This window comes from Triticum urartu, chromosome 7A, assembly GCF_056163025.1.
Source record: "Triticum urartu cultivar PI428250 chromosome 7A, HENAU_Tu73, whole genome shotgun sequence".
Taxonomy (NCBI): domain Eukaryota; kingdom Viridiplantae; phylum Streptophyta; class Magnoliopsida; order Poales; family Poaceae; genus Triticum; species Triticum urartu.
The window spans coordinates 40,389,356-40,404,116 of record NC_141879.1 but is presented as its reverse complement, the minus strand read 5'-3'; the positions used below and the strand labels follow the sequence as shown (position 1 = coordinate 40,404,116).

At 43.4% G+C, this 14,761-nt stretch overlaps 2 protein-coding genes across 3 annotated transcripts in view; one reads left to right on the top strand and one right to left on the bottom strand.

Moving 5' to 3' along the window:
- The first annotated feature begins 541 nt into the window (after positions 1 to 541).
- On the top strand, positions 542 to 3,635 carry LOC147957459 (sucrose:sucrose 1-fructosyltransferase-like). 2 transcript variants are annotated; one of them, XM_087538173.1, is made up of 3 exons: positions 542 to 1,284; positions 1,408 to 2,252; positions 2,841 to 3,635. In XM_087538173.1, exons 1-3 carry the CDS (start codon positions 708 to 710, stop codon positions 3,522 to 3,524), a joined length of 2,106 nt encoding a protein of 701 aa, XP_087394299.1. In that variant the 5' UTR covers positions 542 to 707; the 3' UTR covers positions 3,525 to 3,635. The 2 variants fall into 2 exon arrangements, with proteins under 2 accessions (XP_087394299.1, XP_087394300.1); XM_087538174.1 differs by having other exon boundaries at positions 548 to 1,062.
- Positions 3,636 to 12,148: 8,513 nt separating this feature from the next.
- Positions 12,149 to 14,761, bottom strand: part of LOC125523946 (ribosomal protein L29 family protein) — a 50,101-nt gene continuing 47,488 nt past the window's right edge. The window contains exon 3 of the mRNA XM_087535914.1: positions 12,149 to 12,672. Within this exon, the coding sequence (XP_087392040.1) occupies positions 12,565 to 12,672 (108 nt within the window). The 3' untranslated portion in view covers positions 12,149 to 12,564. The remainder of the gene's footprint in view (positions 12,673 to 14,761) is intronic.

Below are 14,761 nucleotides of genomic sequence, written 5' to 3'. Positions count from 1 at the left end.
AAACAGGCCAGATTATGCATGTGTGGTGCGATGCAGGTGCGAGCCGACAAACCAAACACGCCTATGGCAACTGACAACTTGATGTGTGAGAGGAGACGAGCGTGTGGATGAAGGTGGTATTTTTAGGAGTTGTCACCTACTAACACTAGGCAGTTGCCATATAACACTAAAAAAACACGGCAAAAATAAAATGTTTGGGTAAAGAGAGAGTTGTCATCTGCTTACAAGCACACTAGGACAGTTGTCATGTACCCTGCAAAACACATGGCAACTGACAGCTTTGGGTGTGGGAGAGGAGACGGACGTGTGGGCGAACTGATAAACACCCATACACCAGCCCCTCTGCGTACATGAAAACCGACGTGTGGGCGAACTGCTAAACGCGCACATACCAGCCCCTTCACGTGCTGAAACGGACGTATGGGCGACCGGACGTATGCCTACACACCAGCCTAGTCTTACGTAGCATAAAAAAATCTAACAAAACATACCAAGATTCATGCAAATACAAATAAACGTTGATCCATGCGTATAGACGAGATGTAAACGCCCACATATATGGACGTTAGTGTAAAGATGAGTCTAAATTAGTGATTTAGTACTAACTTTCCCTGGCCTCGGCGCAGCTATAAATTGCGCTCTCTAAGACTCAAGAAAGACCCCGGTCGAAAGCTTTCCTCTTCAGTTTTCTAGCCGCGGCCGTCGCGATGAAGTCACGCGCCGGCACGCCGCCCGTCCTGTACTCGTACGCGTCGATGCAGCAGCGGAGCGGCGGCGGCATGAAGTGGCGCGAGTGCGTTGCCGTGCTGGGCGCCGCGGCCATGGTGGTGTTCGTCGTCACCCACTCGCTCCTCCCAGGGGCCAGGGTGGGGGGTCTGGGCAACGTGGTTAGCCCGGTGCTCCGTCTCCGGAGAGCCAGGCGGGAGGAGGCGGCCGTGCCGTCGTCGGAGAAGACGGTGGGGGAAATCGGCGATGAGGCCGATGGCTTCCCGTGGAGCAACGCCATGCTGCAGTGGCAGCGCACCGGTTACCATTTCCAGCCGGAGAAGAACTACATGAACGGTATGGAATCCATTACTTCCGATCATGGAATTTTTAGATGCAAATCCTCCTGTGTTCTTTCTCCTCGCCTTGCTCTATGTTTGGAGGAAGAAACTGACTGGCAATGGCTAGCTGCCTTTTTTGCTATCGTTTTGTTTGTTTGCTTGGCGGAGAAAGAAACTGACCACCTTTTGCTTACGTGCTCCGGCGACATGCATGCATGTATGCATGCAGATCCAAACGGTGAGTGAGTAGGATCCTCATCACTTTTAATCCTGACCAGCTGTCGTCTCTCTCTATGTCTAATGTCTATCCATTGGCAAGGAACTAGGAGTACTGATTAATTGAAACACGAATAACATGCAGCTCCAATGTACTACCGTGGATGGTACCACTTCTTTTACCAGTACAACCCGGAGGGTGTCACGTGGGGAAACATCTCGTGGGGCCACGCCGTGTCGCGAGACATGGTCCACTGGCACCACCTACCCCTAGCCATGATGCCTGACCAATGGTACGACATTAACGGCGTTTTGACGGGCTCCGCCACCATACTTCCCGACGGCAAGGTCGTCCTGCTCTACACAGGGAACACCGACACGCTCGCCCAGGTACAGTGCGTCGCCGAACCTGCAGACCCTCATGACCCTCTCCTCCGCACCTGGATCAAGCACCCCGCCAACCCGGTCCTCTTCCCGCCCCCTGGGACATACAAAAAGGACTTCCGTGACCCCATGACCGCATGGTTTGACAAGTCCGACAACACATGGCGCACCATGATCGGGTCCAAGGACAACAACGGGCATGCTGGCATCGCCCTCATGTACAAGACAAAAGACTTCGTCAAGTTCGAGCTCATCCCGCGTCCGGTCCACCGCGTCGAGGGCACCGGCATGTGGGAGTGCATCGACTTCTACCCTGTTGGGGGCAATAGCAACTCATCACAGGAAGAGTTGTACGTCCTGAAGGCGAGCATGGACGATGAACGACATGACTACTACGCATTGGGAAAGTATGACGCAGTGACCAACACATGGACACCGCTGGACCCAGAAGCAGATGTGGGAATCGGACTGAGGTACAATTGGGGAAAGTTATTTGCGTCCACGACATTCTATGATCCTACAAAGCGGCGACGTGTGATGTGGGCGTATGTTGGTGAGACAGATTCCAACCGGACCGACCTCGCCAAGGGATGGGCAAACCTCCAGGTATCTTTATTGTACATACATTTGATCTGTTTTACCACGTGTTTAGCATCTATCATCAGTTCCATTCGCTATTTATGCATGCTCGATATATATATATATATATATATATATATATATATATATATATATATATATATATACATGTTTGATAGATTATTTGTATGTTTGATAGATAGATTCTCGCTTCGTTCATTATTATAAGATGTTCAAAAATTTCCTGATTCAGATGTATGTAGACATGTAGTAATTATTTGTATTTGTGACTTCAAAAATATTTTGGCTATGCTTTTTCTCCGACTCATTTCACTATTAGGCTCTCTGAGAAGATCGAATCTAACTCAAAAAGGTTGAGATTGAGCATTTCCATCACGTTTGTGTTATAAGCCAGCTTGTACTTTTTCGCACATAAGAGAACCTTTTAAGTTGCCTGCTGAATCCATGAGCAGGCAAGAGATCATCTGACGAACAGAAACATCTTATTAGCTAGAAGAAAAGGTTGTGGTTCTTGATATCAAAGTGCCATCATGATCACCGGAATTACCTAGCTTGAAATTAAATTAACTCTCTAATTAATGGTGTATGATGTAGGCGATTCCGAGGACGGTGGCGCTGGACGAGAAGACCCGGACGAACCTCCTCCAATGGCCGGTGGAGGAGATTGAGACCCTCCGTCATAATGCAACTGACCTCAGTGGCATCACCATCGGCACTGGCTCCATCTTCCCCCTGCATCTCCGGCAAGCCGCTCAGCTCGACATAGAGGCCTCCTTCTGCCTCAACACTTCTGACATCGCAGCCCACAACGAAGCCGACATCGGCTACAACTGCAGCACTAGCGGTGGTGCCACCAACCGGGGTGCGCTCGGCCCCTTCGGCCTCCTCCTCACCAACGGTCACAGTGAACAAATGGCAATGTACTTCTACATGTCTAGGAGCCTTGACGGGGACCTCCGGACCCACTTCTGCCATGACGAGTCCCAGTCATCGCTGGCCAGGAATGTTGTGAAGCGTGTGGTGGGCAGCACTGTTCCGGTGCTCAACGGAGAGGCCTTATCCGCTAGGATTCTTGTGGACCATTCCATTGTGGAGAGCTTCGTTATGGGCGGGAGATTGACGGCGACGTCCCGAGTGTACCCGACTGAGGCCATCTATGAGGCGGCTGGGCTGTACGTTTTCAACAATGCTACCGGCTCCACTCTCATCGTCGATAAGCTCGTGGTGCATGAGATGCATTCAACACCGATGCAACTAGATCTTTTTGCACGAGATTAACTTCCAACCGGTTTCTCTTTACTAAGTTTGTTTTCTGATTATTTTTTTCTAGTTCTGTCAGACGGATCATACATTGTTACTGTCTGCTCGTTTATGCAGCAGATCATAATATTTTGCATTGTCCAGTGGGTAGCAAGCTGGGCAGTACACGAGTCCATCCCGTAGGGTGAGGCCGGAAACTCCATTAGCTCGTATGTAGCCTGGTAGCTTGACTCGGCGCTGTTCTCAAAAAACAAAACTAGACTCGACACATTGGCCTGGCCCAAGCTGAAGTGGAGCCCCTCACCTGTATGTCAATCCTTTACCATTTCTTTTCCGAACAGTTTCTGAGCTAGAGGTTTAATCATGTGTAACTCAAGTTGGCTTTTCTGCAAGATCTCTGTGATTATTTCACTACCTACAACCTGCAGATCAATATGACATATAAGAGGTCTATTATTTTGCATACATATTAAAAATTGAAGTATACATATACCATAACACATCACTTAGAAACTTGCAGCCCAGATTCTGATCGGAATTTCTGATTTTAGGTGTATACATTATACGAGACACGAGGAAATATCGATCACTGAAATTGTCCTCCAAAAGAATGATACAACTTGCTTGCAGTTGCAGAATTTTTTGAGGCATCAAAACTTATGTATGCAACCCAACTTGCACCTTCAATCGGTACATTTTGGCTTTGTTAAACATTTGTTGTGCATGTTTAAACCTGCAGTGTCTATTTTGTTCTGTGATGACCATGCTGAATTCAGACTTGCCTTTTTCCTTGCTATCTACCTTATCATCAGCACTACTCCCTCTGTATCATAAATATGTCACTTTTTGAACATGGTTGTCAAAATTTCAAAATTATTTTTTCACTAAAAAACTATAGTTTTTGTTTGGGTTGAAAAATTGAAAAATCATACATAGATATTTGTATATATAAAAAGCCAAGTGGTGAACATTCTCCATTTCACCACAAAATAAAGAGGCTAAGTCCTCAATATATATTATGTATCTTACCTAATTTATCTCTATTCGAAAACTGGTCATTAGCAACAGGCAATTCAAACATGAAAGTTGGGAGGAATAGGAATCTTCCAGAACCACTTCCAAAAAGGGGCAAAAACCCCACCAAAATTAATCATATCTAGAAGGATTTGGTGGTATATGTTCTGGATGCTTCCACCAGCCATATAAGTTGGTCGGCGTTAAAATTGGGAACAAAACGTTTCACCGTAAGCCCAAACATGTGAGATAGAGCAATTATGTGAAGGAAATATGCCCTAAAGGCAATAATAACGTTATTATTTATTTCCATGTTCATAATTACTGTTTATCTTTCTATGCTATAGTTGCAATGGTCCTGGCACAAAAATGAGATTCAGAGGAAAATCTCATTAGCATGTGTAAAATAATAAACACCAACTAGATCCCTAGTCTCAGTTTTAAAACTATACCATGTATTGTTGACGATCATGTTTTCCTGATCATGCGCATTGTCAAAGTAAGAATGGATGTCGGGAATAATGTAAACACATTGTTGGTGGAACAATGGTGTTGACATACCCAACTTAATGATATACTTCTCGATCACATCGTCATATTTTTATAAGTATAATCATGCAAATGTTTACGTATACTCACTTACTTAGACCATGATAATATCAATGTACCTTCGTGTCGGACAGAGACTTTGGGGTTCGTGCAACGTTACCCGTAACAGGGTGATCATAACGGCAACTTTGGGGTGCATCAAAAAAGTATCTCAATGACTCGATAGCTAAAGATTGAGATTTGCTCCTTTGGCGATGGAGAGAGATTCTCCGTGCCCTCTCTGTATTATGATATCAATCATCGTCTATCTAGATACAACGTGATATGATCACGGGGACGCTAGAATACGGAAACAAGAAAAGAAAAGAAATAAAATTGGTAACAAGGATTACTTGGTTTAATGATCAAGACTTGCTTCACATGGATACCGATACGCCTCGCATCAAGTTTTGTAAAGTATCACGAAGAAAAGGAATTTTGTACGGGAAACTAAAGTTCAGTCGAATAATAATTCATACAAGTGTAGGGGTCAATATGGATGTCCAAGGTTTCGCTATTGATCATTTACCGATGGAGTTCCGGGTCATTTCTGCACTTTACGAAACCTGCAGGGTCATCTGCTTAAGGTTCACTACTTTGTTAGTACTATAAGTGTTAACTTCTTGAGCAATTCACCGAGAAAGTTTCGAGCAGATAAAAATCTTTCGGCGAAGAACAAAAAATGTTTCGGAGCAAAACTAAAGTGTTCCACAGAAAACTGGAGAAGTTTTGGAAAACCGGGAAAGTCCAGGAAGACTGAAAAATCACCGGAAAATCAAGGAGGGTTTCAAAGTGTTCTGGGACCTCCCAGATAAATATATATGGTGTCATGGATTTGTCAACTTGGCAAGCCCAAGTGGGGGGGGGGGGGCACATGGCCCTAAAAGGCCCAAATAGTGGGTGCCCCTTTTTGCCTAGGGGCCAAGCCACTTGGACGGCTAGGCTTTGGTAGGGCACCCACCTCTTGGTTCGCCGGCCCAATGAGGAGGTGCATCCTCCTCCAATGCAGCCCCACCTCCCACGCTCCTATATATATGTGAGGGGCAACCCCTAGATTGCATCCAATGTGGCTCAAGGGCTCCCACTCTCTCTCTCTCTCTCTCTCTCTCCATGGAAATTGCTTGACCGTCGAAAGGCTACTCCACCCTATCTCTATTTCTTCGGCATAGCTTAGCTTTGGAAGATGAATCTCTATTGAACTGTAAATTTTGTATGCGTTGACACTTGATACTGACAGAGATATCATGCTTTTGATATTTGTTCGAGGTGGGAAATTCTCATGGTTGGGAGGTTGTAAATCATAACTATGGGAGTCTACACCAACGATCTACGCGAGCACATCTTTCGTCGCACTCTTGTTTGTAAATATCAGATCCAATCTAACTTGAATCTTCATACTTATCTTGGGAGTATGATTCGTAGGACGAAACAATACTTTCTACTACATTTCGCAACATTATGTTATTGATAGTTCTCAAAAACTTCCCAAAACTAAGTTTTCAAAGTAGTATCACAAGCTGAAATGTCATGCCAAAAACTAATGCCATTTCCATTACCAAGGTCTAACAATAGGAAAAGCCTGCCCTTGTAAATTCCTTCCAAATGGAGAACCAACACCCTGTTTGCACCAAACAATGTTGGTATTAAAAGTGCTATATTTATGATCCACAAGAATCTACTAGTTCTATTTCCACAAAATATATTTTGGCCCAAGAAGCTAATAAAGAAAAAAATTCTCTCAAATTAGGCAGATCCAATCCCCAAAAAGCTTTTCTCTGAGACACCAACACCATATTTTTCAAGTGGTATCTATGATTATTGCCACTGTTTTCGCAAAGAAAGTGAGCCATCTGGGAAGTAATGGCATTAATATCCCATTTAGGGAACCTAATGATAAGCATCAAATACATGGGAATACTTGATGCATGTCCTTAGTAAAATAAGTTTGGCCTCCTAACTGAGCAGTTTACCCCCATTAGTGCAGAATTGGGCTTTAGCACCGGTTCGTGAGGCCCTTTAGTGTCGGTTCTATAACCAGCACTGAAGGGTGGGGACTAAATCCCCCCCCCCCTTTAGTCCTGGTTCAACATGAACAGCCACTAAAGGGTCACCACGTGGCTGTTGGGGAACGTAGTAATTTCAAAAAAATTCCTACGCACACACAGGATCATGGTGATGCATAGCAACGAGAGGGAAGAGTGTGTCCACGTACCCTCAACCCTTGTAAACCGAAAGCGGAAGCGTTAGCACAACGCGGTTGATGTAGTCGTACGTCTTCACGATCCGACCGATCAAGTACCGAACGCACGGCACCTCCGAGTTCAGCACACGTTCAGCCCGATGACGTCCCTCGAACTCCGATCCAGCCGAGTGTTGAGGGAGAGTTTCGTCAGCACGACGGTGTGGTGACGATGATGATGTTCTACCGACGCAGGGCTTCGCCTAAGCACTGCTACAGTATTATCGAGGTGGACTATGGTGGAGGGGGCACCGCACACGGCTAAAAGATCAAACGATCAATTGTTGTGTTTCTAGGGTGCCCCCCTGCCCCCGTATATAAAGGAGCAAGGGGGAGGTGCGGCCGGCCAGGAGGAGGCGCGCCAGGAGGAGTCCTACTCCCACAGGGAGTAGGACTCCCTCCCTTCCTTGTTGGAATAGGAGAAGGGGGAAAAGAAGTGGAGGAGAAGGAAAGGGGGGGCGCCGCCCCCTTCTCCTTGTCCTATTCGGACTAGGGGGAGGGGCACGCGGCCCTTGCCCTGGCCGCCTCTCCTCTTCTCCACTAAGGCCCACTATGGCCCATTAACCCCCCGGGGGGTTCCGGTAACCCCTCGGTACTCAGGTAAAATCTCGATTTCACCCGGAACACTTCCGATATCCAAATATAGGCTTCCAATATATCAATCTTCATGTCTCGACCATTTTGAGACTCCTCGTCATGTTCGTGACCACATTCGGGACTCCGAACAACCTTTGGTACATCAAAACTCATAAACTCGTAATATAACTGTCATCGAAACTTTAAGTGTGTGGACCCTACGGGTTCGAGAACTATGTAGACATGACCGAGACACGTCTCTGGTCAATAACCAATTGCGGAACCTGGATGCTCATATTGGCTCCTACATATTCTACGAAGATCTTTATTGGTCAGACCGCATAACAACATACGTTGTTCCCTTTGTCATCGGTATGTTACTTGCCCGAGATTCGATCATCGGTATCTCAATACCTTGTTCAATCTCGTTACCGGTAAGTCTCTTTACTCGTTCTACAATACATCATCCCGCAACTAACTCATTAGTTGCAATGCTTGCAAGGCTTATAGTGATGTGCATTACCGAGTGGGCCCAGAGATACCTCTCCGACGATCGGAGTGACAAATCCTAATCTCGAAATACGCCAACCCAACAAGTACCTTTGGAGACACCTGTAGAGCACCTTTATAATCACCCAGTTACGTTGTGATGTTTGGTAGTACACAAAGTGTTCCTCCGGTAAACGGGAGTTGCATAATCTCATAGTCATAGGAACATGTATAAGTCATGAAGAAAGCATTAGCAGAATACTAAACGATCGTGTGCTAAGCTAATGGAATGGGTCAAGTGAATCACATCATTCTCCTAATGATGTGATCCCATTAGTCAAATGACAACTCATGTCAATGGCTAGGAAACATAACCATCTTTGATCAACGAGCTAGTCAAGTAGAGGCATACTAGTGACACTTTGTTTGTCTATGTATTCACACAAGTATTATGTTTCCGGTTAATACAATTCTAGCATGAATAATAAACATTTATCATGATATAAGGAAATAAATAATAACTTATTATTGCCTCTAGGGCATATTTCCTTCAGTGGCACGAGCCAGCGCCGGGGGCTGGGAGACCTTTAGTACCGGTTGGTAACACCAACCGGTACTGAAAGGTTTAGGGGTTTTGGTTTTATGATTTATTTTTCCTTTAATTTTTTTCCATTTAATTTTTTTCATTTGCTGGTATTTTATGATATTACATATTGTACACGTTATGCATATATATAAATAGAATTTCTCATAGAACCGATCATATATATATATATATATATATATATATATATATATCATCGAATGTCTCGCACCACCATTCACACATACACATGTATATATACAATTTGGTATATACAATTTCTCCTACAATTTGCAGATCATTACATGGAGGCATTATAGCGGTAGCGGGTAATAGAATTCTCCTTTGGGATCTATAACCTGGCCGAGCAAAAATCCCGCTATTTCCTTTTGAAGTGCTCGTACGCGAGTATCCGGTAGGACCTGATCCTGCATCTCCTTCATCTTTAAAGAAGAGATCAAAGTATACATGTATTATTAGTTGTGTGTATATATAGTAGGTAATGATGTAAAAATTATGAATAGTGTTCTGGCAAACGTACCCATTGGTCTCTATCAGTTCTAGTCCTTTCGGTAGTCATCATGCGAATGTTCTCGCAAACATAGAATACACATAAATCAGTCCCATGCACCTGCTTCAGGGCCTTTACAAGAATAGAATTCAATCAGATAATAATTAGTTAAGCATGATAATTAATGGTATTGAAATTAGAATTAAAGATATGCATGGTAGCTAGCTGGTACTAGCTACTTAATTAATTACCTTGGGTCGGATCAATTTCAGCTCTTTTATCCGTGGGCCTTCAACCTGTTTGATGAACTTTTGTCAAGCCCTGCCCGCCGGCAAATAAAATGAATGAAGGAGTTTTTTTTTAAACTGGCATAAAGGAGTTATTAATTAGTTGGTATCAGGAAATGACGACCTAAAAAGAGGCCGACATATAGTTGGATAATGATTGAAATTACCTGTTGACCATCCCCTTCACGATTTCGTAGTTAGCAGCTTTTTTAAGTAGTGAGTCCAGTACTTGAACTTTTCCTTTGTCAACTTCAATGATTAACAAGATCCAGTGAAAACTGCATGCGCACACGTTTGCATATATAATTAAGCGGACATGTGCATATATAACTCATCAAAAAATTGTGGAGAGTCATTGCTGAAGTTTTTCAGTTTATTTCCCCTACTAATATATCTGAATTACCTGATCTGTGGAATTGAAGTAATAACTTGATTGGTATGGCATGTATTGCATCCATCTGGAGCTTATGGACATTGCGAAATGATTTGTGTTTTCAAGGAGTAGTGTGGAAAGATATATGGATTCTTCTGGAAAAGCAAGTGTGTCGCTTCATCAATGGAAGATTCTCTGCTCGGACACTCAATCAAAATTGATGAAGGAACACATGCTTCTGCTAGATCGGAGAAGAGGATTACCTCGAGATGAAGAATAAAGTGAACACCAGAATTGATCAACATGGCATCTATCTGAGGTCCCATTCCAGCTGATGTTGATGCTTATGTGATAGTTAGCTCCTGTATGAATTTCCTTATGCTCATGATGTCGGTCGGTCTGAGAACTTACTAGCTCAGGTACTTCGGTTTAGCCCCAGCGTTGTGAATAGTCATTATGTGTTTCTTTTTTGCCTCGTTTTTAATCAAAAGGGGCGGGGGACCCCTTTCGATCAAAAAAAAAACTTAAAAGAAGAGATAGAGCAACCTACAGCGATTGCATAGGTGTCTACGAGCACCGAGGACAACCAACAAGGAGCTATGCCACAACTAAACAAAATACCAAGCGATACATACATACATACATACATATATACATACATACATGCATGCATGCATGCATACATATGAGTATTCCACATATGTGCAATGGTGGTGCAATGAACATAATACTAAGATAAGACAACAAAGTGGCACCACTACTAACTAGTAACTACTCCCTCTGTCCCATAATATAAGACGTTACTACATCCAATATACTCACATGTTGAATGAGATAACATCTTATATTACGGAAGGACTAATTCATGGGAACCTCACGCTTGATACTTAGGAGTATTCCACAAGATACGTGCATCATCAAAGGACAGACGCGGCAGTGACCCCCCGTGCTGTCGGCCACATCACGAGCAGGTATACGATAGAGCATGGACTGGCCCCATTATCTATACCTAATTAATAATAAAGGGGCTATTGCTTCTTGAAATACGTCATGGAAATGGCCCCCAAAATTGTAAAATATTACCCACCAACGCCACCTATAAGTGATAAAAAAACGCCTCACAAAGGGAATCCCTCGCCTGGGTCGGCCCATGCAGTAGGGACCTCCTATACTGCGCCTGCGCACTAGGAGAAGACGCAGCGCACCCATTTGGGCCGGCACATGTCCATGCGGCCTGTTTTTAAAATTTTATTTTTATACTTTAAATAACTTTGGGCTTCAAAAAATTTCAAAAATTAAAAAAATGAGAATTTTGAATAAAATATTTAATAAACCATACAATGTTTGTTGATTCACAAAATGTTCGTGTTTTATGTAAAAACTTTGCTTATTCAAAAAAGTTCGAAATTTTGAAAACAATTTTTGGGAAATCCGAAAATGTTCATGGGTTTTATAAAATTCATGTATTAAATAAATTTTAATGAAATTGAACAAAATTTTGCCAATTCAAAGAATGTTCATGAACAGAAGAATATCCTAAAAATTCAAAAATTGTTCGTGACTTACAAAATAGTGTACTCATTCGTAAAATATTCGCTGATTCAAAAAATGATCATGCATTTCAAAAAATGTTCATGAAATTAAAAAATGTTCGTTAAATCAAAAAAATGATCATAAATTTCAAAAATTGTTCCACCAATTTCCAAAACAATGTTCGTCCATTCTAGAATTGTTCGCCGATTCAAGAAAATTGTTTTAAAAAATGCAAATAGTATAAAATGTTCATGAATTCAAAAAATGCTCTTGATTTTAGAAAATGTCAAAAATTCGTAGAAGTGTCCATGAAATTGAAAAATGTTGACGATTTGCCCAATACTGACAAGTGCTGCTCAAGCGATGATAGTAGTGCGTGATAGTGATGGAGATGCCCGTGCGGCTGGTGCCGGAAGGATTGCTCATGTACGTATTGTTTACAAGACACAAGGACACAAGGACACATTTCCTGTCCTGCATTCACATGATAAACAAAAACATTGCACGACTAAATGAATGAATGGCCGACTGAAAACGAAGCTCTGGCTACGCAGAGCCAGAAATGAAACCAATGGACATCCATAACACATTGTGCAAACAAACAGCCGGATGGTACTTTGCCACACACACACACACACACAAAGAAAAAGGACGGTTGCGATTATTCCAACACAAGTCCATTGACGTTCATCTGGGGAACTGTCGGGGGCGATTCTCAAGGATTGCTGGTCTTATGCATCTCACGGGGGGAGGCATACAACACAAGAAGGGAAAGCGAGCAAATTCGTTCTTTCCACTAGATAGATGCTAATTCTGCTACGGCTGCTGCTTACGGACAGTAGTAGCGTGGCGCGGCGTGGGTCGGTCACATGGCGTTGATCATCCGCTTCATCTCCGCAGTCCTCCTCGGGTCAGGGTCCGCAATCGCCCGCTCCGTCAGCACGTGCTTGATCCGGCACATCGATCTCTTCACCTGAAACAAACAAACAAACAAACAATAGCGGGGCGAGTCAGGTTCTGCCGCCTAAGGAACAGAAAAGATGAATTGGAAATAAGACGACACTCATGTGCGCGCTGGTAAGTAACTTTCAAGTCCTGTTGTTGACTCTTGGCAAGAATCAAATGGGGGCCGCGGTACCCTATGAAAGCAGGTCATATCTCCATACTGAAAAGATCACCAACAACATACTGTTGACTAACTGTTTACTCACTATTTCCTGAAAATCATGTACCCAGCGCTAAACAGAGTCCTAACAGAAAAGATGTCTTGAACAAAAAAATATGCTCATGACAAGAAAGAACGGGTCACGTCGACACTTAACAAGAACCACGTGGAAGTTATGAAGACAAACAGTAGAGATATGCCTATCACTATGCAGCGAAAGTTAGATTACACTAGGCAAGCCATGGTCAAGTATTCAATAGAGTGAAAGCACAATGACAAGTAGCTGCAGTGTAATAAGGATCAGGTACGAAGAAGTTATGAAGCCAATCAAGTCATATAATTACGTTGTGTAGACAAAAGATATAGCAAGCATGTGATGGCTTCACAATGAGTAACAGTAAGTAAAAGGAAGTGAAGATGAAACCAGTGACTCGTTGAAGACAATGATGTGTTGGACCAGTTCCAGTTGCTCTGGCAACTGTACGTCTGGTTGGAGCGGCTAGGTATTTAAACCTTAGGACACACAGTCCGGGACACCCAGTCCTGAACACGCAGCTCAGGACACCAAGTCCTCACCGTATTCTCCTTGAGCTAAGGTCACATAGTCCTCGCCCAATCACTCTGGTAAGTCTTCAAGGTAGACTCCCAAACCTTCACAGACTTCGTTCACTGGCAATCCACAATGTCTCTTGGATGCTCTGAACGCGACGCCTAACCGTCTGGAGGATGCACCGTCCTCAAGTGTAATAAGTCTTCAGATCACACAGACAAGAAGACTTAAGTGATGCCCAATTTACTCTGGCTCTGGGTGGTTAGGGCTTTCTCCTCGCTAGGAATTTTCTCTCAAAGGCTTCGAGGTGGGTTGCTCTCAAATGACAAAAACCGTGCACTGAAACCTGAGCAGCCAACCGTTTATGGTTGTAGGGGGTGGGCTATTTATAGCCACTTGGCAACCCGACCTGATTTGTCCGAAATGACCCTGGGTCACTAAGGAACTGACACGTGTCTCAACGGTCAGATTTCAAACTCTCATGGCAACTTTACTTGGGCTACAAGCAAAGCTGACTTGTCCGGCTCTGGACAAGATTCGCTCTCATTGTCTTCACTCGAAGACATAGGTTTTTGATTTAGGCATCACTTCAGTCATTCTGACTGGTTCTCCTGGACCCCACTTAACCGTACGGTGGTTCCTATGACTCAACACAAAAGAAAAAGAACTACGAAAGATCTAAGTCTTCGAGCTCCATTGGCTTCATAACGTGTCTTCTTTTGTCATAGTCTTCAATGTGAATATCTTCATATACCACCTTTGACTTCAATGTCTTCATACATTTTTAGGGGTCATCTCTGGTAGTAAAACCGAATCAATGAGGGACTTCTACCTGTGTTATCCTGCAATTCTCACAAACACATTAGTCCCTCAACTAGGTTTGTCGTCAATACTCCAAAACCAACTAGGGGTGGCACTAGATGCACTTACAGTTTCTAAGAGAGATGATCTTAACGGGAGGAAAATACTTAGAGATAAAAGCATCTTTGCACTTGTTCCAAGAATCAATACTATTTTTAGGCAAAGACGAAAACCAAGCTTTAGCACGATCTCTAAGCGAAAAAGGAAATAGCTTCAATTTAACGACATCATTATCGACATCTTTTTTCTTTTGCATATCACATAAATCAATGAAGCTATTCAGATGAGTAGCGGCATCTTCACTAGGAAGGCCGGCGAATTCATCTTTCATAACAAGATTCAACAAAGCAGTATTGATTTCACAAGATTCAGTATTGGCAAGAGGAGCAATCGGAGTGCTAAGGAAATCATTATTGTTGCTATTGGTGAAGTCACACAATTTGGTAGTATCTTGAGCCATCGCGACAAACAAGCAATCCAACACAC